This window comes from Heliangelus exortis, chromosome 3 (assembly GCF_036169615.1).
Source record: "Heliangelus exortis chromosome 3, bHelExo1.hap1, whole genome shotgun sequence".
Taxonomy (NCBI): domain Eukaryota; kingdom Metazoa; phylum Chordata; class Aves; order Apodiformes; family Trochilidae; genus Heliangelus; species Heliangelus exortis.
The window spans coordinates 51,559,727-51,585,126 of NC_092424.1; the positions used below are offsets into that span (position 1 = coordinate 51,559,727).

Genomic DNA, 25,400 nt, shown 5'->3' on the forward strand with positions numbered 1-25,400 from the left:
CCAAAACTAATTCGTAGTCTTAAAAATTAATTTTAAATGCTTAAAATACTGGATAAAAATACCAGTCATATGACAGACTAGAAAAAGAAATCTGAAAGTCAGAGTTACTACATACTTCCTCAATCACAAATAGACCATGTACCTTATAAAGCTAATTTTATGAAATTTGAGGCCTAGAAAGGAACTCAAGATGTTCTTTAGTCATCTTCCTGTAATACGACACGACATAACTGTCTTATCTTTACATATTCCACTTTCTCAGTTCTCTTTTTGTAGAAAGTTTTGGTTGTTTTTTTTTTTCTGATAGTCTGACATGAAGTTATCTTTTGTTGCAGTTTCAGACCTCTACTTCTCTACTTACTATCCCATTAACATCAGATGTGAAGAACAACTACTTCTCATTCTATCCAAATAGATCATACTTTTGAATGCATCTTTTCTAAAAGTTTATACACACATCACAATTATCACTATCTTCTGTCCTTTCTATTTACAAAGTTTATTCAATAGCTCCAATATTCTCTGAGAACTGAAGCTAGTAATTTTCACTTCTCTGCTTACTTGTATGCAAATCTCTGCTTTGTTCCATGAAAAATAATTAAAAAACCTCCCATATAAGCCTTTAACTCATAAACTGGTTTACTGATTTATGCTTTTTTTATGGAAAGAAATCTTCAAAACCTCTCTGTTACACTGTTAAGGTTGCTGCAGCTGCAGCATTTCTATGTCCTGTAAATGTTGTGAAATAAGACTCAAATGGGGAGAAGAAACCATATTAATCCTTAGCTGTGATTACCCTAACAATTGATGATAGCCTATTCTCTTAGTTGCCTTTAGCTAGTTTCCTTTTTAGTAGCATGCAGCTGTAGCAGGTGACAGCAGAACAATTATAAATACACTGTTATACCATTCCAATAGGTCCATATGGAAGAGCTGTATAAAAATTTCAGGGACATGAAAAAGCACGTTCATAATTTTCATTGCAGTCTCTTGTAGAGGTAGTTCATACATTATAGAATCCTCGTCTGGTCTCGTACTGAACTGAATTAATAGATAGAAGGCTTCAGATATCTTTTAAGATCAAAATAGAGGAAATAGTCCAGTATTAGTGCTAATACAGACACTTTTCAAGTATCCAAACATAGGTACTAAGTGTTATTTGAGACACACCATGACCCTAAATCCACCCATCCAGAATGGGCGGATATGACAGGACCTACAGGGATATTATCCCCACCTGGAACAGCACCCAAAGGCAGCATCTCAAATGGCATAAAACATCTAACTTTAGATAACACAATCATGCCCATTTATAGACCACAGATAACCTTCACTGCTAATAGTCCCAGGGACATGATGCACACACCATCCTAGCTGTCAGCTAGCATTAGAAAAACTGCTTTTGTATACCTTGGCAGCATCCTGGAGACTTGGTAGCCGCATTTTGATAACTTGCTGTAACTCCTCAGTCCTCCGCCCCAGTTCCAACACTTGCTGTGACATTCCTTCAGTACAGTATACACTTGCCAGATACTCAATCCTCTCACTCATGGCTTCCAGATCACCATGAATCTCTCCAGATTCATCCAGCATATTCTACATGAAGATATGAACAAATTGAATGTCAGAGGTAAGCTTCAAATTAAACATTTTTAAGTATACTCCTGTTCTGCAGACTCCTCAGTTTGTACACATCTGTAAGCATATGATTAAGTTGTACTAATTTCCAGTGGAGCTTAGGCTATAGGATTGGTCCTGAGTGTATGCAGAAGTGCTTCAGTTTCTGTGAAACACAAACTGTGAAACAATAGAGTAACTTGTGAAGGTTCAGCAATTTTACTTATCAACAATAAGTTTTACTGTTTTGCAATATACCTTTGCCTGTAAAAATATAATATACACAATCTAGGGATTGGATTTGTTCTGGAGGCCTGGGTACAGTGCTATAGCAGGGCATTTATTCCTTAAAAAATGGTTTACAAAGTGTTCTGTGGGATGGTATTGGTTAAGCCCATATCCTCAGTGACTTTCGAAACAGGGAAAATGCCGAGCAAAAACAAACCAGAAATGCTACCTCCCAGCTAACCTCAAGAAAAGTTGCCTTGAGGTTCCTATTCCAAATAAGAAAGCATGACATACTAAGTTGCCCAAAAGTAAATGCATATTTTGTATTAGTGAGACATGATTATCTTATTACGCTTGCATTTCTTTAATGTGGTCATGTAATCCTGTGCAAGCTTGAACCTTATCAAACTGCTCCACTGATCCTCCACTTTGAGACACAGAAAGAACAAATTGCACTGCCACAGTGACAGCCAAACACTGATGTGAGATGTTTAAGAAGCAACTGAGAAACACATCCATTGGGTATCAGTCTGAAAACATTTGGTGTTAAACTCATCAGATGAGAACAAATTTAGCATAAAGGAGAAAGAAAAAAAAGCAAGTAAACAAAACCAAAAACACAAAGAAAAAAAACTCAAGACAAAACCCAAATCTAAAAATTGCCTTAAGTTAACTGGAGATTCAGAACAATATTAATCGCAATGAGGTAGTCAGTTTGATAGAATCACAGTGTATAGACATGTAGTTCAATTAAAAGCTGCTATGAAACCTATGTACTTGAATAAACACAGAGATGAGCTTTGAATCAAGAAGTTTTATTCACAATATTTCCCAAATTCAGTCTTCAAAACAACTACCCAAAACAAAGTAATCATCTTTAGGACTTGGAGGAACAGTCAAGGAAACCTAGCATTTTAAGGTAATTTTTTCTCATGGAAAGGAAAGAAAAAACATAGGAAATAAAACTTCACCACTCAGAAGATAACTTTATACACTGCCCTTTAAGTTGGACTGTTAATATAATCACCTGGTAGGCTTTACACTGATCACGAAGCTGAGAGGAAGAATTCCATATTATACTACCATGCACTAAGATATTTGCTTTCTCAATCCATTTCAATATGAACTCCAACATCTCATTGTATTCTTCCAAGTGTGAAGCAGCCTGGATATAAAAGAAAAATTCACTTAAGTCTAAGATGTAATTTTGTAAAATTGTTAGAGCATATAATATTACTTTCATTTTATTTACTGTCTTTAACTTGGGCAACTTTTTAACAATTTTCCCTCAGTTTTGATTGTAACCTAATTACTTCTGTATTTATGGAGTTAAAATAGGCACTACAATAATGTAGGTATCCTGCACTTATTCAAACTCACACATAAGTTGCAAAATACCTCCTCTTTCTCAGTTTGTGGCTCACTGCAAGATTCCTGTCATTCCTTACTTCTGCCTCTTTTCTACATCATCAACAAAATCATATTTATTTAAAACCTGCTTTGTCTACTCAGCCTGTCCCATTTCCAAAAAGAGAAGTGTTGCACTTCTTTCAAAAAACAGGACAAAAGCTCTACTTTCTGATTCATTCAATTTCTATTTAGCAAAGTAATCTTTAGTCCAAATTTTCTCCTCAATTAGCTGGAATAATTTCACTGATTTTCATGTATTTTTTCCTGTATGAAAGATAGATCAAATTCTAGGTGACAAACTGTATTTTTATGTAGTTTGCCTTACCTTACCTATAAGTTTTAATGATATCTTGGTGCTAAACAATAATATCCTAATAGTTAAATCCCTTCATCAAGTACTAATACTGACTGAACACAGACAATGATTTTCTATCTCTTCTGAAAAATAGTTTTTCAGAGGACACTGAAAAGAATATCACAAAATGGGTATCTTTTTGAAGCCATATAGATGCTTCTATGGGCTGAAGCATAGAAAATCCATTTCTTTGCTTTCAGATTAACTTTTTGGGATAACAACAATTATAAAAAAAATTCTTAAGCAAAATTTCAGGAACTTCGAGCCTCAGGGGAGGCATCTTTATGAATACTGAAGTACTGCATAAAGTGCACTATCAAGACCATTGCATCTAGAGTTTTCTATTGAATCTACAAGTTATATTCACCCTCTATAGATTGTGACTATAGCAAACCAATTTATTTTTTTCTTTAAATGCTGCAAATGCAGGTAACTGAAAAGTACATTGAGTTAGTATTTCCTGGCATGCTTCCGTGGGAAGGTCCATAGTCTTTTCAGGGCATTGGAGGAAACAGCCAGACGATGATTCATGGGACAGGATGTTAAAGAAGCATCACAGCATTATTCCACCCTCCTCCTTCCGTTCCTTTCTTTGAGCTGTGATGCAAGCCCTGACTAATAATGGGCAGATGTGCTGAGGAATGCCTCCTCTTGCATAACTACAAGAAAATAAATGAGGTTTTGTGCTCCTTTGACTTCTGAAAGGAAGCAGCAGAAGGATTTGATACCATACCTGGCTGAGCTTAGCTGCTCTGTACTCAGCCTGCTGTATCGTCTGCTGGTGCAAGGCAGTGAGTTTCCCTATCCTGTTAGCCAGCTGCTTAGCCAGTGGTACATTCTGCTCTGCAAAGTCCTGGATTGATGCATCTAATTCCAACAACTTTATACTGCAGCTGTCCAATTCTTCACCAAGGATCTAGACAGAAAAACAAGAAAATCAGTGATCCAGGAAGCAATAGCTTTCTGGTTGATTATTTCTAGTCCAACTTGCAACTTTTATACCCTGTCCAAAGTCTCTGTTGTTTGTTCCATTTTTATTCTGGCTGAAAACCAACAATACTTTTTTAAGCAGAAAGGCAGAAAGGATGTTTGGTAATCTTTTAAATATGTACCATTACTCTTTCTTCTCTGACTTCCTGGCTGAAATGGATAACCATTTTCACTGCCATAGGAAAACACTGAGTCACTTCAGTGACATTAATTGTTCTTGGCCATCTTTTTTGTGTTTGCTTTTGAGATCAGTTGTCACCACACATTGCGATGACAAGTATTTTTAATTATTGGAAAGAGGTTTTACTTTGTTGCTGTCTTAAAATATGCCCTTAAAAACTCAGAATCATATAATTACTCATTATTGGATTACAAAAGCTTTCATTTTCATTTGAAACTTGCATTTTCATAGCCTAATTTTGACACAGGAGCAGTCTGGACTGTGCTAGACTGTTTCCTTGGAGAGAGAGTTTTCTTCTATGTAACATGGGAAAGTGGATTTCACTGGTTTTCTGCTTCATTACTCAGATCAAGGAAACAAAACAATTTTAAAGGATATATTTCAGTGATACCTCCTGCAAAGCAAATGCTACTTTGGAGCATATTGAGAGCAACTCACGAAAATAAACAGGTAATTTCTGACATAACAACATACCAAATTTTGTCCTATTTGATATGCTTTGCTTACTTTCAAATAGTAACTCAGGTAAAGTTTATTTTTTACTACTTAAAAACCAAACCAAGCTAAAAAAACAACACCCCACCATCAGCCAACCTCTTCCCCCATCACTCCTCCCACCCCCATCCCAGTTCCCCTACTCTCATATGATCATCCAAACGTGACCACTACACCTCAGTACAGATGAGCTTTTCTGAGTGTGGTACATACCCAATTACATCAAATAATACCAGGTGGACTACTGGTTAAACAAATACAAATTCTATTTATCACAATTAAAGGTGTACTGTACTGTACTTTTCATTACCAGTTGGAACAAGGAACAGTTTGTGAGCCTCAAGTTTTCCCAGACTGGAGTCATACTCACTATTTAAAAGAAAAGATATCTTTGTCCATGTGACTTGCTTTTATCGATTTTCTCCAAGTTCTGTTACTCAGTCAAGCCCCTGTATGGGCTAGTTTGCAAAGAATATAATTTTAAAATCTCATCAGTCAACCCTTATTTCTGTCCATTTTTCTGTTGAACTAAATTTTAAAACGTTTTATGCAAATCTTCACAAATACAACCTTGGTATGAAGTGAGTTCAGAAGAATTTATAGTGTAAAAAAATTAAGGGAAGCCTTGTCTTACCTTATGTTCATGTTTAGCTTGTGCAATATCATTTGTTTTCTTTTTCAGTTTGGAAAGAATGGTATTTAGTTCATTTGCTACCCCCTGGATTTTCTGAGCAAACTCTTGATTCAATGTTTTGATCTGCTGAGTTTCTCTTTCTTTGGTTTGGATCTGTCAATAATAAGAATTCATTTCAGTAACCAGAAATCTCTTCTCCTAAAACAAAAGTATTTTTCATGTAACTTAGGTTAATTTAATGTAAGGAGGTAACAAAACTCCTATAAGTTGTCATAGTTTGACCACAGTTGCATACCATACTTCATTAAGTCGTGAAGTCTAAAGAAGGGCTAAAGATCTGTAATGAATCTATCTACTGTGCTTTACCTGATCTTGAACAGTTACAAGGTCCAGCCCAACCTCTGCTAGATGAAGAGAGAGCTCAGAAGGCAAAATGGTGTAAAGCCCCAAGTACTTATTCTGTTGCTGCTCAGCCATTTTTTCAACAGCCTGACGATGGGTGGTTACTTCACTGAGGAGAGACTTATGGCAGAAAAACAGGATTGTGGAGAACAATGAGGAAAATATCTGGGTAAACTTAGCAAATGCAATCCTTACATGCAACTAACTGCTTTCAGATTTTTAATTAGCTCATTGAAAATAATTATATCTTGGAATTTCTTTAATTCTCATTTATGAATGTCTTTCCAGGTCTCTATTACTGTATGTACAAAACGTCAAGATTTCAGCACCTCCAGTGAAATGAGTTGATTTTGTTGCTTCCCTCCTCATCCCAAACTGGCAAGACAGAAATGTCACATTCTGTCCATTCACATTCTATAATTCCCCCATATTTTAGATGAGGAGAAATATTACTAAGCAATATGCTAGTAAGAAAAATCGTATACATGCACATACTCAAATATTTCATAAGTATCTTTAAAATAGGTATTACAGCCCATCAACCACTTCATGCTTTATGAATTTTTCTAGTGGCTTAATCAAAAACAGATGAATGTAGTCTGATTTGAATTTGTGGTGTTTTTAAACTGATGAACTAGCAGATTAAAATAAAGATAAATATTGTAAATTAGAAATTGACAAATTTTATATACCTGCAACTCCTGAAGTTGAGTATCCACTTCTGCATCAGGGCTTAATAAGTATTCTTTTGTTTCCTGGATCCAGGACTTCACAATATTAATCTCTACTTCAACCTCCTCACGTTCCTTCAGCTCCTGTTTCACCATCTTTGCACCTTTTTTCACTTTCTGCTGCATACTTTAGACACAAAGAGACAACAACTATTTATGAAGAATTAAGCAATATCTAAAAATACTGCTTTGTTAAAAAAAATATTGAATAAGAAACATAATGACTGATAGCCCCACATCCAGTATACTAAAAAGGGGGTAGGTGTTGCAAGGGACTACTTAAGCAGCACACATTGTTCAGTACACATTTTAATTACCATTTTTTTGTATTGTGACATCAAATGCACAACTGTTCTGAATTAGTGCAAATGTTTAGAATACAGACAGGTACATCTGAGCTCTTCACCACAGACTGTCCTTACTGTCAGTGGAGGAGGCAGGAAATTCTAGGACATGATTGAGGCTGATTCATAGAATCATAGAGTGGTTTGGGTTGGAAGAAATCTTAAAGATCATCCAGCTGCAACTGCCCCTTCATGGATATGGACCCCTCCCACTAGACCAGGTTGCTCAAGGCTCATCCAACCTGGCCTTGAATGCTTCCAGGAAGGGGGCAGCCACAGCTTCCCTGGGCAACCTGGGCCAGGGCTCATCACCCTCATTGTACAAAATTTTTTCCTTCTATCTGATCTAAATCTACCCTCTTTCATCTTCAAACTGTTACTTCTCATCTTATCACTACATGCCCTCCTTGAAAAAAGTCACTCCCTAGCTCTCTCATCATCATTCTAAAAGAAACTTCTGAAACAAGCCAGAAAAAAATGCATCTTAGACCTGTTTGTTTCTTTCCACTAATTAGAGTGAGAAATAACCAGTTCACATGTCGATATCTATAACCTAAAATAATACAAGATAAAGTCCACCCATGTTGATGGGATTTGCATTGGCAGAATACCTAGTATAAGGCCAGGCTCTAACAGTAGAACACCATTTTTGACCCAAGGACCTATCTCCACACTTCCACTAAGATAGAGTTTCTGCACTTTCCTCAAGAACTTGGATCTTCTGTAGAAAATAAAATCTCTGTGATAAAAACTCAGCTCTGTGAAAGATCTACAGGACTACTTGTAGCTCTTATGCATGTAACATGGATTTTACTTTGATATTCCTGTATTCATTTGCATAACAGTCAAACCATCCCTTTTTTAGCATGAGACCATCACAGACCCTGCCTCTTAGAAACCACATCTAAGAGAAGATTTGAATTAAAAATTGTTAGTATCTACATATTTTCTATAAGAACTGCTATTCTACTGTAACCATTTATGCATGCCCATAATAAATTTTGCACAGGCTAGGTGCAGGGCTCAATTTTTTTCTTTTCCATCTCCATTTTCCCACAGAGGAGATCCAGATAACGGCACGTTAGTGCACTTATGAGGTGGTTATGAGCCCTGACTCTTAGCCATAGAAGTTCCTGTTTTATACATGACAGAAATATTTTAGATTTAGATAAACATTCACATAACCACAGGGGGAAATTTTAAGATTTTTTTTGTTTGCATATGAAATAAGTTCCCTTATAAATTTCATAAAACACCTACTTTTGTTACCTCAGTGCTTCCAGTAGGTGAAACAAAGTGATAAACTAATCTAAATTTAGGGTACAAAAAGATTAAAGGCCACTGCTTACAGTGACATGCAAAGGAAGACTTTAAAATGATTTATTACTTTCCTGTAGTTTATACAGCCCTTAGATATGTTAATATGACTATGCAAGGCAAAAAGCACATATTATAAAATCCATACTCATGCTGGTGGAAATAAATAAAAATAGTAAAATTGTATTTGAGAATAAATTGAAGATAATTTAAAATAAAACTAATGCTTCTTTTAGATACAATAACTAATACTTATTTTAAGCATTGCAATTTGTAATTACAACAAAAAATGATACGTGAACTCTTATTAATGAATCGCAAGGTACAATTTTCTAATGAGTCATTTAAAATATTGCCTTACTTGTGACATCGATCTTGCATTGCTTTGATTTCTTGCATGACTGGTAGATCTTCCTGAGATGGAGACTTCATTTCCACATCCTGAAGCACGCTGACAGCATGCTGTCTGAGCAGGCCCAAAGATGACAGCTGGTGCTCCACCTCCAGAAGGAAGCTGCCATGGTAATCCAGGAGTTCCAGGAGCTCTGTCTTGGATGCTTTTTCCACTGAACTTTCTGGTAAGCGACCTTGTAGCTGATCTATTGCTATGGTGGCTTTCTGAATCTATGGAAAGAGATGCAGTCTCAGCAATAATGGAATTAAAAAGAAGCAGTACAAGTGATACTCAAAGGTGCTAAAGGCTGTGCTGTATGTTTAGTTCCTGTAAAACAGTTGTGTTATAGGGCTTGTGCAGCAGTCTCTGTAACAGATATAAATCTATGCTCTAATGTGCTCTTGTTGCTAAGGCACTTTTGTCAAGTCATGAGTGGCTCCTCCCATTTTTTTAGCACTTATTATCTTTATCACCATAGAATCTAGAGCTCTATCTACCCCAAGAGAGAGCCATATTTAGTACAAGTCATACATTTAACAGAGAGATTATCCCTATTCTCAGAGAGCCTGCAGTCTGAGCATAAAATAATGGACAATGACAGATAAAATCAGATAGGATGTAAAGAAAAAAGAGACACATGATCTGTGAGCAGTGACAGGCAAAAATATCACTTCATAAATTTAGAAACAGAAACTTCATATCCTTCAGGGAAGAAAAAAAAGAAAAGAGGAAAAAAAAGTGTTTATTAGTCTAGAATAGATCACCTGGAGAAGGGAAATGTAGAGAAGATTCTGAAGAACAACCAGAAACCAAGACAACTCTTTATTTACTATACATGTATGCATCTAGAAGAATAGTGTAAGACTTGGAGGCAGTGGCTCTAAACCTAGGTCTTCCATAGCTGCTTTTTTTTTTAGTGTGACTTGAGAAAAATCACTGTTATTCCAGCAATCAGTTTTCCCTACCATAGTGTGATAAATGAGGCAGTATAATGAATGAAAACCTAATGAAAACCTATGTACAGTTAACAGAGGAGGATTTACCAAGACTAGAAGTTACCTTATCATTAAATCCCTTCCATTCCTGCACTGCATCTTCCAAAATTTTCTCTTGTTCTTGGGCTACATTCCGGAGACGTGTCCAGCGCTGCCAAACTGTTGTCATGGATCTACTTATAGTTGCCTTACTGGCATCATTGCTAACTTTTTCCAGCTGTGAAGCTTTTTCTTCTAGGGCTGTGATCTTCTCATGGAAAGAATTCACTACAGACACAAGAGTCTGAAAAAGCAAAAATAAGCAATGCTTTCCTCTTTTACAACACAACTCTTAACTATTCAACACGCTTGCAGTCAGATGAGCCACTTTCATCCCCTATAGACAAAGAGCAGGCACTCTGTGTTGAGTGAGGTCATTAGCTCTCTAGTTTAGCAATATAATAGCTAAAGTTAATCTGATCTAAGAGAAGTTATCCTCTCCGTATACCCTGGATGCTATCCTGTGCAACCTACTCTAGGTGAACCTGCTCTGTTGTGGGGGTTTGACTAGATAATCTACAGAAGTCCCTTCAACTTCTAACATTCTGTGATTCAGTGAAATGTACAGTCAAGTCCCTTCTAGCCAGCAGGTCAAGGGAGGTGATTCTCCCCTTCTGTTTTGCTCTTGTATTATCCCACTTGTGTCCAGTTCTGGAGCACCTAACACAAGAAGGAAATGAAGATGTTTAAGTGAATCCATAAAGATCATCAGAGGGCTGAAGCACCTTGGCTATGAAAACAGGCTAAGAGAGTTGGGGCTGTTCAGTCTGTAGAAGAGAAAGCCCCAGGGAGACCTTACAGCAAGCTTCCAGTACCTGAAGGGGGCCTACAGGAAAGCTGAGAAGGGACTTCTTACAAGGGTGTGTACTTGGGTCTTAAGCTGCAAAAGGGTAAATTTAGATTGGATATTTAAAAAAAATACATATATTTACTATGAGGGTGCAGAGATACTGGCACAGGTTGCCCAGGGAAGCTGTGGATGCCCGCTGTCTGGAGGTGTTAAAGGCCAGGTTGGATGGGACCTGGATGGAGCACCCTGATCTAGTGGGAGATGTCACTGCCCATAGCAGAGGGGATGGAACTGGATGATTTAAGGTCCCTTCCAACCCAAACCATTTTTTTTTAATGAATTAAGGTATTTAAATATGCAATTATGTTATGCTTAACCCTAATGTCATTTTAGATGTCAAAAGGTATCTGTATTTTTATGAAGCTGTCAGATGTTACATTACTCTTGGGGAGATTCCTGCCTTCACATAGACACATCTGGGAACAAAGCAGGATGTCTCAGTTTGCACTAACTGCCTATATTAAGGCAACTCATTAGCACCATTTTTATGGGGGAAAGTATTTTTTTAAAGTAGCTTTTCTTCCTTTTAGACAAAAGTTATTATTAAACCCCCTGTCTTCCTGCCCCAGTAAAACTATGTCACATGATCCAAAATAGACATTTCTCTTGATCCTAGTTTCTTATAGGGTACATAGTTTTGGGACTTATGGACCCAGGGCTTTTATAAGCCATCCTTCCAGCTCTCTACAGTCATGAGCACACAGACAGACATTAAGTTGAAAAACAATAAAAAATATCTGTCCCAGTCAGCCCACAAATAACGTGTATTCTGCACAGCACAAAACACCTCTTGGTGTGCTATGACACAGTTAAGCACTTCAGGAAAAGGTCTGAAAACTCAAACTCAAGTTGCCACAGTTAGCGACCTACATAACACTTATTTTCACTGAAGGACAAGAATTTCACAAAATACCAGTACCTTACCTTATGTGTCAGCAATTTCTCCTCTGCTTCATGAGAAGAAGCAGCTTTAGCTACTGAGAATTCAGATAATTTTTTTTCAGCCTCATTCATCACTTCAATAACCTTCTGTCTTGCTGTCTGATAAGCCTGCCACTCAGAAGTGCACCTTAAAAATACAGTTCAAGAAAGAGCAATTTACTGTGATATGAAAAAACTTGAAAATAATGATTATTGCATCTAGCATTCAATGTAACTGCTTAATTTTTCTGTTACACAGTATTTTCCAATAAAAAGAAAGATTATTAGGAAAGAGCACACAGGATCCTGATTTTCAGCTGATCCTGATTTTACATCTTGGCAGTAAATAGCCTTTGACTGATGCTTCCTCAGTGACTTCAAAATGCAAACCCTTGTCTAGGTTGTGTTTTAAAACCACACAAACCTTTGGAATCCAGAACATTAAGGAATAATAATTTATATAGTTATGATAATGAAAAAGGTATTTTCATTTAAGTTCAAAATGCTTCCATTTGACTTATTTCTGTATAGGTCTTGCACCAGGTGAAATAAGGGCAAGTTATTCCCTATTTTTCTTCTCGGTGTTCCAAGCTTCATCTAATTTTAACATAGTTTCCTCAGGATCACTCATCTGTGTCACTGGCAGAGGATGAAACAAAATCCAAGAACTCTGAATCTCAATATCCAGTTCTGTCATCAGTAACACAAACATTTTACAGAACTCCAATTAATTTTACCATCTCTTTCTTTCATCGCCAACAAGGTGATCTTAAAATGAAAGAAAAAAACAAAAACAAAAACAGAATATACCTTTGCAACTGCTCTTGCTGGGTTTTGGCTTCTTGCTTTGTCCCATTGGCCTTTTCCTCCAACATAGCTACATTCTGCATCAGTTGTTCTCTTGCTGTGGCTTGGATAAAGGGCTCCATCTCAGACACAAGGCCCTGTAACTCCTTCAAATTATTACTGAACTGACTTTCCGTGCTGAAAAATTCAATGTGGCTCCTTAAGTTCTCCTCAGAGTTTTCAACATCAAGACCATTTCTTGCTAGATGTAGAAACTCCTGAGCATCTTCAAGCCAGTCATTTGCTACCTGCATCACTTGGTAGTATCTTTGGCAAAGGCTATATAATTTATTCAAAGTAGCCTGAAATATAAAGGAAAATTTTATGGAGGGTCATTAAATTCACAGAAGCAACAAAAATCCTCTGCTGAGAGTCTAGACTGCCCATTCTTGCTTTCTTTTCCCCCTCTCCGGGGAGACTTCATGCAGGAATAAATGCATATTAAAGGAAGACTTTTCCCCCTTTCCACCTTTCCCCATGTCATCTATGGCAACAGGCCACAACTTAAGACATTTAAAAAAAAACAAACAGCAGTATTCTTAAAATCATTCTTTTAGTGATTACGAACCTCAAGTCAGAGAGCCATACTTTTCACCTTTGTAAGTGAGAAACTAATAAAACTGAGGGTGCACTAACCTGTCTCATGTGTATTGATTCTTGAACTTCACCATCTAGTTCTGTCAGCTCAGCAAGAGTGTTTTCCAGGTCAGAAGGTATCAGCTCCTTTGCTTTCATATATTTCTCCTTCTCTTTATTGCTCAGTGCATTCATTATTCTCAGGCTTGACTGCACTTCTTCCTGATGTATCTGAACCTTTCGGATTTCTTCTTGGATGCTTTGCAGTTTGAGGTCCAAGCTTAATGTTCCATTCAGTTCTGATTTCACCCACCTCAACCAGTCAAGTGAGCGGCAGATTTCTGTCTGGAAGTCTATGCTCTGCACAAGTCTGTTCTCGCACTCCATCACGGTGTCACCAATGGCAGCATGCAAAGACTTAAGTTTCTCTTGCCAAGACTGCACTTGGTCATTAGCTCTCTCATATGCAGATGAGTCCAGCTGAGGAGAAAGGGCTTCTAGATGTTCAGTGATTTGCTTCAGAAGACTCCCTGACTCTTGCAAACTCCCCACCAGAGAATGGTATATTTTTAACTTCTCTTCTATTGGGAGCGTTTCTTCGTTTACTTTCATCTGCTCCTTCGTCACTGCCTCTAGTTGTGCCTCAAACTGCATACACATTTTCTCATGCTCCTGACATGCTTCTATTGTGTCTTCCAACATGTTGATTTTCTGTTCTATTTGCCTCTTCAACTTGTGATACAGCGTGACAAGTTTTAACATCTCATCTGGTTGCCATGGCTGTCCAGTGCTCCGAAAGGCTTCCTTCTTCTGGTTTAGTTCATCCACCGCTGTACCAAGGCTCACCACTTCCCCTAAGAGATCTTTGTAGGCCTGCTGGAGTGACACAGCCTCTTTGGCTAAAACAGCAGCTGGAGCTTTGTCCATGTTAATAAACTGATCTTCCAGCTCAGTCAGAGCTTTAGTTGTCAACTCAATCAAAGAGGCATACTCTTTTCTGGCATAAATTGCTTCCTGAACCTTATATAATTTTTCTTTTGCCAGAGCAGTGACAGTATTGAATTGCTGAGGGAGAACATTAAGTTTTTCATCCAGATAAGAATGATCCACTTCATTAAGTGATGGTAGGATTTCTTGGCCATCTCTTTGCAGTGAAAGTAACAGATTTTCATATTCTGGGGATTGCTCAAGAATCTGTTGATATTTTGATAACTGCGTGTATAGTTCAGCGTTACTATTCATGACATTGACTTCTGGGAATGTGACAATATCGGCTTGCTTCAGCCAGTGGCAAGCTTTATCCAAGTCTTCTTTGAAATATTTCCTAGAAACTATATTTTTCTCCAGGTCTAACAATCTCTGGTTACACTTTTGTAAAACAGTATCATAGGCATTCTGTAGTTCTTGCAGTTTACCTAACACTTCACTCTTTTCTTGTTCTGTTGCTTCTTTCATTAAATCTCTTCCTTGAGCCCACAACCCTGTGACTTCATTTTGATAGGCCTTCAGGTTAGCCTGCTCATTCTTGCAAGTCCTGATCTGTTTATTCACATCTTCTGGCAACAGACAAATGTGTTCTGGAAGTGTCACCTTCTTCTCATGCTGGTGAATTTGGTTTGAAGCCTGAAAGACTGCCATTAGAAACTGAGTCTTTTCAGACAGTGCTTTATTCAGGTGCTTTCTTCTTTGGCCAACCAGATCACTAAGACAATTTATATGGTGCTGTGCATCAGAAAGTGCTTTCTGCAGATCCTGCCTTTCATTAAGCCCTAGGTTGGTCATTACTCTGTCAGCATCCTTCACAAGCATCTTCAGAACAAGCTGTTTGGCTTCAAGCTCACTGCAAATGTTAAGATGATCCATGAGAAGACACTGAGCCAAATCTGGAGGAGGACTCTCTTTAAGAGCCTCTGATACACTAGGTTGCTGCTCTTCTGCCCATTCCATTAACTCCTGAAATTTGGAATGTACCAAACTGAGCTCTTCTAAAGTTGAAATAGAAACCTGAATTTTCCTTTTGACAAGATCCTCCAGTTGAGTCCAGCGTTGCTCAAAATGACCAAACTGCTCCTTTACTAATTCTTTGTCATCAAGATTCAGATGTTCCATCATTTTCTGTTTCTGATCTTTCAAATCTTCAAGAGCAAATCTCCTTTCCTGTAGTGCCAGTGCTAATTTTTGCAAAGCTTCAAGGTGCACGTTTGTACTTTCAGCATCAGATCTGTTATCAGAGTGGACAGGATGGAAATTCATTATTAGAACCTATTCCCAGGACAGACTTTTAAAAGAGGTCATGATGAATTATCAATCTACTATATACTGAAATCAATATGATAGAAAGTCCTACAGTTTTTTGATTCTTTTAAACATACCAGTGTTTGATATTGAATTAAAAGTTTTTTGCTGCTCTCAGTTTCATCTGCAGTGTGGTCATCAGGCTGACCATACCAATTAACATGAACACTCCAGAATGTACTGGTTATTCTGCACACATGAACAAACACTGAAGTTGAAGTAAATCTCATGCCATGATAGTGACAGCAGCAGTAGTAGACTCTCACAATTTTACACACAGCTGGTGTGTTTACGCTGTATGAAACAACTGCAATCATTTAGCAGAGGCAACAGAACTCTAATGTAACAGCCTAATATATAAAACACAGTATTACAATGTAAAAAAAGCACAGGAAACGTGTAAACCAAATGAAGAGTTCAAGCAAAACAGTCAAAATGTTTGAAATATCAGAAAATGCTATACCCTCAGATGGGATCAATCAGTACTTGCCTTAAAGACAAACACTGATGATCTGGCTTCTCAAGCTCTTCTTTATTTCAGTACAAGTAATTGTCCTATAATTAATTAGGGAGGCCTGTTTTCAATTAAGCATGGGAAAAGGAATTTTTAGTGGATCCAACTTAGAGACACTCTGTGAACAGCTCTTCCAGCTTATATGCACTAAGTCAGCTTTGTGAGTGCTACTAAGTTTTTTACCTAGCCAGGTTGTCCCACTCTTTTGTGAGTTTTTCCAAAAAACCTTCAACTACATTCATACGATCATGATAATCTCTTGTCCTCTGCAGATCCTCTTCCCTCTGTACGAGCAAACTGTGTGCCTGAAGACAGAGGTCCAGCCACTGGTTGCTCAGCTCTCCTGTTTCCTTGTGTTCAGGCGATTCCTGTCCTTGGGTTAGTTTGTTCATCTTCTCAGTCACAGAGCTAAGAGCTGACTGCTTAGACTGCAACTTCTGATTGAATTCCTGAAAAAGAAACAAATCAAAACCAATATGGTAACACCTACTCAAAATTCTAAGATGGAATTTAAATAAAAGCTGACATAAGTAAGGAAAGGACTCATTATCTGTCCAGGGAAATCCTGTAGAGATGTAAATTGGAAAAAGTGCCTTCTCTCCTTCTCTAACCTTTCCCCTCATCTTCTCAGGTATGGTCAAGTTGCTTATAGACATGAAAGCAAACCAGAGCAGTTTCCAAGTGCCAGTGATAAAAAGAAATCATCATCAAGTCACACCTTGTTGCACAGGCTTCCGGACTAGCACAGCTCCCACTAGGTATCACGAGAAACCATTTTATCAGTACTGTTTCTAGCTCATTTTTTAATTTTTCCATTACAGACTAAAAATAGGAATGACAGTCCATGAGTCAGTGAGCCCCCACATCCATACTTTGTTTTGTTCCTACTTCTGTAATAATGACCATTATTGCTGTCATTACTGAGAAAAGGATTATTATTATCTAGCTATGACTGCTATTTGATGTAAGAAATTCCAGCAAATAAAAAGGTTTATCTATACACATTTCTTACCAAATACGAAGTCACAGAGAACTCAAAAAAAGAATATATAATATACTGACAACTAAAACTAACCAAATATTTTTCAGCACTTACACACTGCCTAGGGTAAACAAATTATTTTCCCATCTTTTAGTTCCAATAACTGTAACTAAACAAATGTTTAGTTCAGCACTTTGCTAGGATTATACATTTTCACTAAGGGCTGGTAGGGGTTCTAGAGAAGACACTACTACTGTCATTTCTTTTTGTGACTGCTTCAAATAGAACTGAGCATCATCAATTACCAGTACAAGATAAAAACAAAATTTTGCCACATCTGACAATACATCAGGTGCCTGCCTTTCATAATAATCCAAAGTTCCTGACTAAAATAGTGAAGAAATACGGGCTCCTGCTTTTTCCTGGGCTGTAATGATGGCTAGTGTAACACCTTTCAGTCCACATTGTGCTGAGCTTCTTTAAGGACTTTGACTTTGTTCAAACATTTCTGTAGAGCAGACATGAAAAGGAAGTGCTGTTTACTTTTCACCTAACTCCTAGCATGTCAGAAAAAAAGACTACAAGAAAAGTCTAGACCAAAACTGAAAAAAACAAGCATTTTTTCATTTATCACAGAAATAACCTGTTTTCCTGTTTCTTCTTGTTACACTGATGTCTGTGGTGTGTGCACAATGGCCATAGAAATTTTTTCCTCTGTAAATGCATAAGAGTTAAGTGAAGATCTGAAGGCATTTAGCACACTATTTCAGGTAAACCAAATTGGGTTTCTATCTAACCTATTCTCAAGACGTTTTCAAAGTCCAACAACACTGATTAGTTTCTCTGACTAATTTTGAAATGGATCTAAATAATTTAGAAGTATTGGAGTCAAAGAAATTAGAAAGCATACATTGCAGTTCTTCACTTTGGGTCCATCGTGATGTGTAGCCGATTAAAAGCGAGAGCAAATCAGAACAGTAGGCTAAAAATTATCTACTGTTAAACAAAAACAACAAAAACCCAACAGAAAATACTAAGGTACAGTGCTTTGCTTTCTGTGTCGTCCTGTATCATTAATAAGAAAACCCTTTTTCCTTTGACTTTGCCCGTACTTAGAACATTCTAGCAAATTCTATGCAATGCATGCACATGGCATAAATGCATGAATGATGATAATAACAGACACAGGATTAACTACTTCTTTACCTTCTGTTCTTAATCTAAAGTCTCCTTACCTTAACCTGGAGTACCATATTCTGGGCAATGTTGAGCTCCAACTCTGCCCGTCTCCGTTTTAAATTCTGTAGCTGTTGATCTGCATCCTGGAAATATATCCAGAGCTCAGCCTTCATTTGTTTGATCTCTTCCCAACCTTGAGCTAAATACTGCGACTGCATTATCTGTTGCTCAATCTAGAAGAAATGAAAAGGAGTAGGAATGCTTTAATACTGCTATTTTTGGAGAATAAAGTGAGTGAAATAATGTACTACAAATTTCTGCACTAGGTTACGAAGAGGCTAATATTATCTACAAAAAGAGTCTTAACCTTCAGAAGTCATAAAAATCAGACCTATCAAAGGAAAGCTGTGGAAAAAAAGAAAAATTATCTTTAACCCTTGGGAGAAGAAAGTATACTTATGAATGTCTGCGTTTCAAAGTCTTCTCAGTCCTTTATTAAAGCTTAAATTAACGGTATGATTTAGTCTATTGCATCCCAAGAATACTGCTGGACTGTGCCCTGTGTGCCTTCATAATGACCAAATAAAAGCTTAAACTGAACACTTTCATTTAATTTGATTATGGCAGTTATTTTGCATATTTGCCTTTTGTAAAAAGCCAATAAGAAGAATGCTTACCAGATCTGAGCACATCAATCACATTAGAGTGATAGTCACACGGCGTCTTTTGCTCCAAATCCAGCAGTAGGGCGCCTTTAAGCTTTAGACACTCAACCAGCTTAATTTATCTGAGCACAGTACCTACTGTCTGTGATCTCTTAAAAATGTTTCACTGCTTTGTATATAAAAGGAGAATCTTTATTCTGATGTTTGGCATACTTTTTAGCAATTCAGTATTTGGACTGCCATTTTTTTATGGATTACTTGGATTTGTGCGATTTGCTTCTCTGGTATGGAATACTGTTGCTGTATATATTAGATTTTTACTCTTAGTAGAAGTAGTTCTAAAAGCTCCATTGTGCTTATACGTGAACCTAGAAGTTTTGTGTTCACCACAAATAGGAATGCTCATAATGTTTCTTTTCTAAAAAATTTTATGTTTAAAATTTTATTCTAAAGTCAAGTGTTAACATACTTTAAAACTTGAGGTGGACACCAATAAACTCATATGCTGAAAATACATGCATTCTGATTTGTGAATTGAACCATTATATTTTTATGATGATAATATTTTAGCATATACTAATAAAAACATTAGTCTACTGTTGAATAAATAACAAAAGTTAAATATCTCCAAGCTTTAACAAAATATTGAGAAAATAGATCAAAATGTGCTTTATGGAAAAAAAGTTTAAGGTTTTCTTCCATGAAATGATATTTGTGTGGCTTTAAGCAAACATCTTGTACCACTGCCTAAGTACTTTAGAAACCTTTGTCGAGTGTCTTTGTGTCAGTACCAGGATAGAAGTATGTGGATTTAATTTTATAAAACAGAAACAAGACAACAGAAAGAGAAAACTACTTCTAAAAGATTTCTAAAAGAAATACTTAAGATGAAAGAGAAAGACGTTTCTTTAAACCATTACCCAATATGACCTTTTTACAAGAGGACAGATCAAGGAAGTTAAAGCTCTAAATAGGATTAAGAGCAAGTTGTTGTAGTTATCTCATACCGTTTGTTTTATTTGTTGAATATCTGTTGCTGTACTCTTCACTGTGGCATCTGACAGATCACACATGGAACACAAAAGATCCAAGTATGTATTGGCCTGCTCCTGCAGAGCCCGGAAATGTTTCACCTGTGGGAATACAATCCTCAAATGAACCCTGAGACTTTGGAAATAATATTTTATTACAATCATGCATTTCAGTATTTTTATTTTAGCTTATTATTTCCAAAAGATGAAGTGTAGACTTTTACTATTTTATTAGGTAAGGCTGCTCTATTATAATTATAGAAAAAAGTAATTCTGGTTATCAACCATTCATCAAAGCTCTTAATAACATATGCATTATCTTGCTTGCCTGTTTATAAATCAAGTGCTAGATAGCTACAGTTTCAACAAGGGGATTTACTTTCCCAAGGTGAAAGGGAAATGGGACTATAGCCAATTATTAAAGTGTCACGATGCCCATACCGATAAAATTCATCGCTGTCTCACAGATCCCAGGGAACTCAGGTCAATGGCACAACACACTTTCCTGCACCTTCTGAAACCCTCCCAATATCTACAGTTCCCAAGATCAGACAAAATGATGCTGATGAGGGTTCTTGCTATTGACATTGCTCATAGGAGCTCTCCTTTACCTATGAAGAGTTTCCTCATCACAAAAGAAAATGTTGACAGTAGTGTTGGCAAGAAGGGCAATAACACACCTCTCAGTCCCAGGAAGGAGGGTTGAGTGACCACTTAATGCAGAGGGCCAGTGATGGGCTCTTGTGGGCAAACAGGCAAACTGTGCCCTTGTGATAACCCTGGATTAGTGTACTAGTAAGAATGCAGAGAGCAAACTCTGGGAAGTGATTATTCTCCTATTCTTCCACTTGCAGACTGTCCCTAGTAGATTTTGATCAGCTTCTCTCTTCCTCCATAGAAGAGATATTGGCAAACTGTTGCAGATGTAGTAGTGAAAGGCTGGGAGGATATGGGGCTGCAGTTTGTGTCATTTAGGCAGGTCTGAAGGAACTAGGTTTGTACAGCCTTAAGAAGAGAGGCTAATTTTGGTCAGCTATTAGTTAAAGTGGTGAGGTTCCAACGGGGGCAGCAGTGATGAGAAGGCAGAGCCAAACTCTTTGCAGAGGTGAGCAGAAAAAGGACTAGAAGGAAAATTACAAGTTGCAACTAGGAAATTCTTCCTAGGTATGAGGGATACTATTTTTCACGCCGAAAATAGTTAAGGACTGGAACACATCCTTAATCCTCAGGGATGGTCCGGGGTCTCGGTGCACCAAAAGGACTCTATAACTTCCATCCCTCTCCTGGGGGTTCAGCTGCTTCTACTAAGGGACAGCCCTGACTTGTCCCATTTGGGACCTGGCTAATGGAAAAGTGATCAGAAGCCCTCCCCTTGCTTGACAGCTACACGTAAACTCAGGTCCTCAGAAACCTATGGACCTCACCTGAACTACAGTATAGGTCCACCTGTGCCTTGCTGATCCTCCTGGTCTTGCCTTGCTGCCCTGACCTCCTGTCTCTACCTGTGACTGGTCACTTGCCTACAGACTCGACTGCTCATCATCAGTTGGTTGTTGACATCAGAAGGACTCTGCTGTCCTCACATGTATGCTGCAGGTCTGCACATCACCAGGATAGCGCTGCCCTCCTGGCTCCACTGCCACCCACCCCCTGCTTCTCCTGCCCTTGTGGAGCTGCCACAGCTGTAGTATTTCAAGGTCTCTATTAAGCCACGAGGTGAATGAAACAGCCCTCAATTCCAGTATTTTTAATACCATCCCAGTTTACTTTGAAAACAAGGTACAAATGAAATGTAAAATACATGGTTACTAAAAATAATCAAGAAACAAAGAAATCATTCTTAATGGCCAATGTGGCTGGAGTCAGTTATATGCTCTTAAGGCTGAAAAATTGTTTTGATTGTTTTAATTTAAGCTGTGTCCACAGTACTATGAAGCCAGGTCTATTTTGGGAACAGTTAAGCAACTGGACAAGAAGGAAGTAACAACTGCTTTGCTAAAAATATCTATTGAATATCTGAGCAGGTTTATCTAATTAGCCAACTATTTTTCAGGTAAAATATTTCTGATGAATAGACAGGGCTAGCAAAAGCCCTGTGTGATTTTTCACCTGTGGTTATTCTTTAATTCAAGGTTTTCCTTTTCGGCTAAGAATAAACAATGAGGCTACGCAGCTCCCTGAGAAAGTCTGAGACTGTAACTATTTCCTATTAATATAAATTTCTTACCCGAATTCAATTTATTAAGGATAACTGAGCATTTGCAAGTGCTAAACTTTTACCTGTTTAACTGCATCTGCCAGACTGAAAGGTGGCCAGGTAGTTGGCTTTAGCTCCGACTGCACTGTAGTCAGCCAAGTCTGGCACTGTTGTAGAGTATCCTGATGATTAACATGCTTCTGAAGTTCATGCTCCAAACTCTGGTACACCTAAGATAAATATTTAGCAAGGTCATCACATTTTCAAACATCACTACTGTCTTTCTTGTCCCACCTTGAAAACTGCAGGTAAAACAGAATTATTAAGACTGTGGTTATTTTAGCCCTTGTACATAGAAGTACCAAGGGATGAAAGTTTCTCAAGCTCTCATTGCATCTTGCCAGTTTGTGAAGAAGATGGACAATATCTAAGGCATGGCTTCTGGAAATAAAAAATAAAGATTCAAATGAAGAGCATTTTCTCTTATTTCTTTATTCTTCAATAATTTTGCCATTGATCTAGCATGAGTTTTTATGTACCTCTATAAATCTTAATGACTATGAAGTCTACCTTTAAGAATTTTGATTTGGGTCATTTTGGTTTGGTTTGTTTGTTTGTTAGGTTGATTATTTTGTTTTTTTAAAACTATCCTGGCTTAATCTCCTAATTGGATTAGCAGAATGACCCAGCTAGCCCTTCTTAAATGTATATTCTGGTTTTACTGAGAGAGACAGTATTTCTTAGCACATTATTAAGAACTGTTACATATGTATGCAAACTATTGAAAGTAAGAGTGCAATTTGCTCCTTAGTTTTTGAAGGGAAATAGCTGCCTAATTTCTTTAAGGTGGCTGCTCAGAAGCTAGGGTAATGTTATGGTAGTGAGGGTGTGGAGAGATGAACTGACAGGTGGCTAGTTTTGCTGGCTGCAGAGCAATATTTGAATTACAAGGAATTCAACAGTGGAACAGTTATGTAGTGTTACATGAATAACTTGTAGGTTCAATTTAAATGGAGATAGTAAAATAAGATTTACATCATGTAAAGAAATAACTACCTGGAGAAATTACAATGCATGTTATATTTAAATGGTATAAAAGCATTTTTGAAACGAGACTTACTCTTTGGGCTGTGCTACATATGGCAGAATAGCTGTCCCTTGTCCCCTGAAGATGGCTTTGTATGTTTTGCTTAAATTTTGCTTGAAGATGTTCTGTGCATTGACTGATCAAATAATCACCTTTACTCTTAAGGTTGTTCAAACGATCTTCAAATCCTGCTATTTCTTCCATGATAGCCTAAGAAATAGATAAAATAATTTTGAAGACATATTTTAAATTTAAACCTTATTCTGCATCACAGCTTTTTGTTTGTTTTTTTATTCCCTCTTAAATACTCTTTGTTTTCAGAGTTGAAAAAAGCTTTTAGACAACGTGTCATATCTACTGGAGTATACAGTCACTGTAAAATTATTGTCAAAGTCTGTACAGAGATAACTCACAGGAAAATCAGTAGCAGTCTCATAATGTGTAAACCAAATAAAATCTTTATTGCATGCTGCACAGGGCTCTGCCAGCTTCTCTGGTATCTATTAAGGAGGGCTAAATTCTATGCTGAAGCATATCTCACTCCATAAGCTCTTCCACTGTGGACAGTTCTTTCCATTGACTGCAATGAAGCCAAACATCTAAGGAAGTTACAAAAAGAGTGACACACTAATCACCAGGAGTTAAATCATTTCGATATTTGTCCTTGGAATCTTGAGAAAAAGACCTTTATCTGCTTTTTGTGGTCTATTGCCTGAGATATCTCAGAAAAAATCTGACACGGGACTCAAACTACTGTACAATAAAGCTCTTGTGCATATGCAGTCTCAATCAAACAGTGCTAACAACGAGGTAGATCTGTTAACTGCATTAATAACACTGATACTTATCTACACAGTCAGCAGTAAGAGGAATAAAACAGCTGAATGACAAGTAGAGCTCTGGAATAAAGACAGAGCAGCAAAGAAGAAAAATGCTATTTTACCAGACAAAGGACATTTACCCAATAGCAAACCCACCTTGTGGTTAGCTAATTGCTGAGTGATCATTTCAAGATTATTACTCTCCACAAGGTCAGGGCTGACCAGCCTGCTGGACATCTGTAGTAACCATTTCTCTCCTTCTTGCAAATCACTGTTGTAATCCTCATGTTCTTTTACTCTTACCTCTAAGGTTTCAACATATGCCTGCAGGTTCACAGTAACAAAAAACAAAAAAAACAAAAAACCAAAAAAAAAAAAATTACATGTTCAGGTAACTGCAGGATTTAAAAATTCCAACTATCCAAAGAAAACCTGAAAAAACAAGAACTACCAAGAGCTTGAAAGCACCTAAAAGGGTTAACTTCTGAATTTATATTTCTGTGAGGGACTCTCATATGAGCTGTTAAGGAATACACCAAAGATATTCCTTGTGTGAATAAACTCTGTGGTACTGAGCAGTATTTTCACTACAGATGAAATATCATACTTTGAAGACTGAAGAAAACAGAGGATCTCCTTACATTAGGAAAGGAAGACTGTCAATTTGACATTAAGTTCACTTAGAAACTCTGAGACACTGATTATGACCTACCAAACATTATGATTGGGTCCCTGCTGCCAACACAGCCTTTACACAAACATACTGTATACTATTGTGGTGGGCAAATTAAGGATGTACACATTGAGTTAAAATGTATTTATTCTGTTTAAGAGATTTTTCTTAAGTTTATCTACATTTAAGCCATCAATCTTATATTTGTTGCAACAGATACCAGTTTGGTGGTACAGATCAGAGGAATGTCTGTAAATGGAAAATCAGTTGTGAAAAGAATAAGATCATTTGCTATTGGTGGATAAATTGGCAATTAAAGGTGCTTAGGTCAAACATAAGTACTAATATGGTTTGCAGCGCTTAGCGTTGTTAAGACTATAAGCTATTAAAAGCTTTAGGAATCATCATACTTTAGGACGCATTTGGAATTATTAGATCTTCCCAAGTATTACACATCTGTGGACTAACGAATCAATATTGGCTATTAATGCCATTGCTGAATTAAATTATATCCACCTTGCAGTTCATTTTCTCCAGTGACTTCAACAACTAAACTGGATTAAACAAGGTTTGAGCGAGATCTAGCTGAAACAAGAGGTGAAATGGCATAACTTAAAGCTGCTGTCCCTTC

At 37.3% G+C, this 25,400-nt stretch overlaps 1 protein-coding gene across 2 annotated transcripts in view; it reads right to left on the minus strand.

The window, feature by feature from the left end:
• Positions 1 to 25,400, minus strand: part of SYNE1 (spectrin repeat containing nuclear envelope protein 1) — a 299,972-nt gene that overhangs the window by 107,854 nt on the left and 166,718 nt on the right. For both annotated transcript variants that reach the window (XM_071740591.1, XM_071740590.1), the window contains 17 exons: positions 24,253 to 24,420; positions 23,309 to 23,485; positions 22,272 to 22,418; positions 19,968 to 20,093; positions 18,352 to 18,528; positions 16,318 to 16,583; positions 13,386 to 15,546; positions 12,714 to 13,051; positions 11,907 to 12,051; positions 10,158 to 10,376; positions 9,066 to 9,328; positions 7,005 to 7,170; positions 6,277 to 6,432; positions 5,911 to 6,063; positions 4,344 to 4,526; positions 2,873 to 3,010; positions 1,411 to 1,596 (listed from right to left, as the gene is read on the minus strand). In XM_071740591.1, the coding sequence (XP_071596692.1) occupies positions 1,411 to 1,596; positions 2,873 to 3,010; positions 4,344 to 4,526; positions 5,911 to 6,063; positions 6,277 to 6,432; positions 7,005 to 7,170; positions 9,066 to 9,328; positions 10,158 to 10,376; positions 11,907 to 12,051; positions 12,714 to 13,051; positions 13,386 to 15,546; positions 16,318 to 16,583; positions 18,352 to 18,528; positions 19,968 to 20,093; positions 22,272 to 22,418; positions 23,309 to 23,485; positions 24,253 to 24,420 (5,169 nt within the window). The remainder of the gene's footprint in view (positions 1 to 1,410; positions 1,597 to 2,872; positions 3,011 to 4,343; positions 4,527 to 5,910; positions 6,064 to 6,276; positions 6,433 to 7,004; positions 7,171 to 9,065; positions 9,329 to 10,157; positions 10,377 to 11,906; positions 12,052 to 12,713; positions 13,052 to 13,385; positions 15,547 to 16,317; positions 16,584 to 18,351; positions 18,529 to 19,967; positions 20,094 to 22,271; positions 22,419 to 23,308; positions 23,486 to 24,252; positions 24,421 to 25,400) is intronic.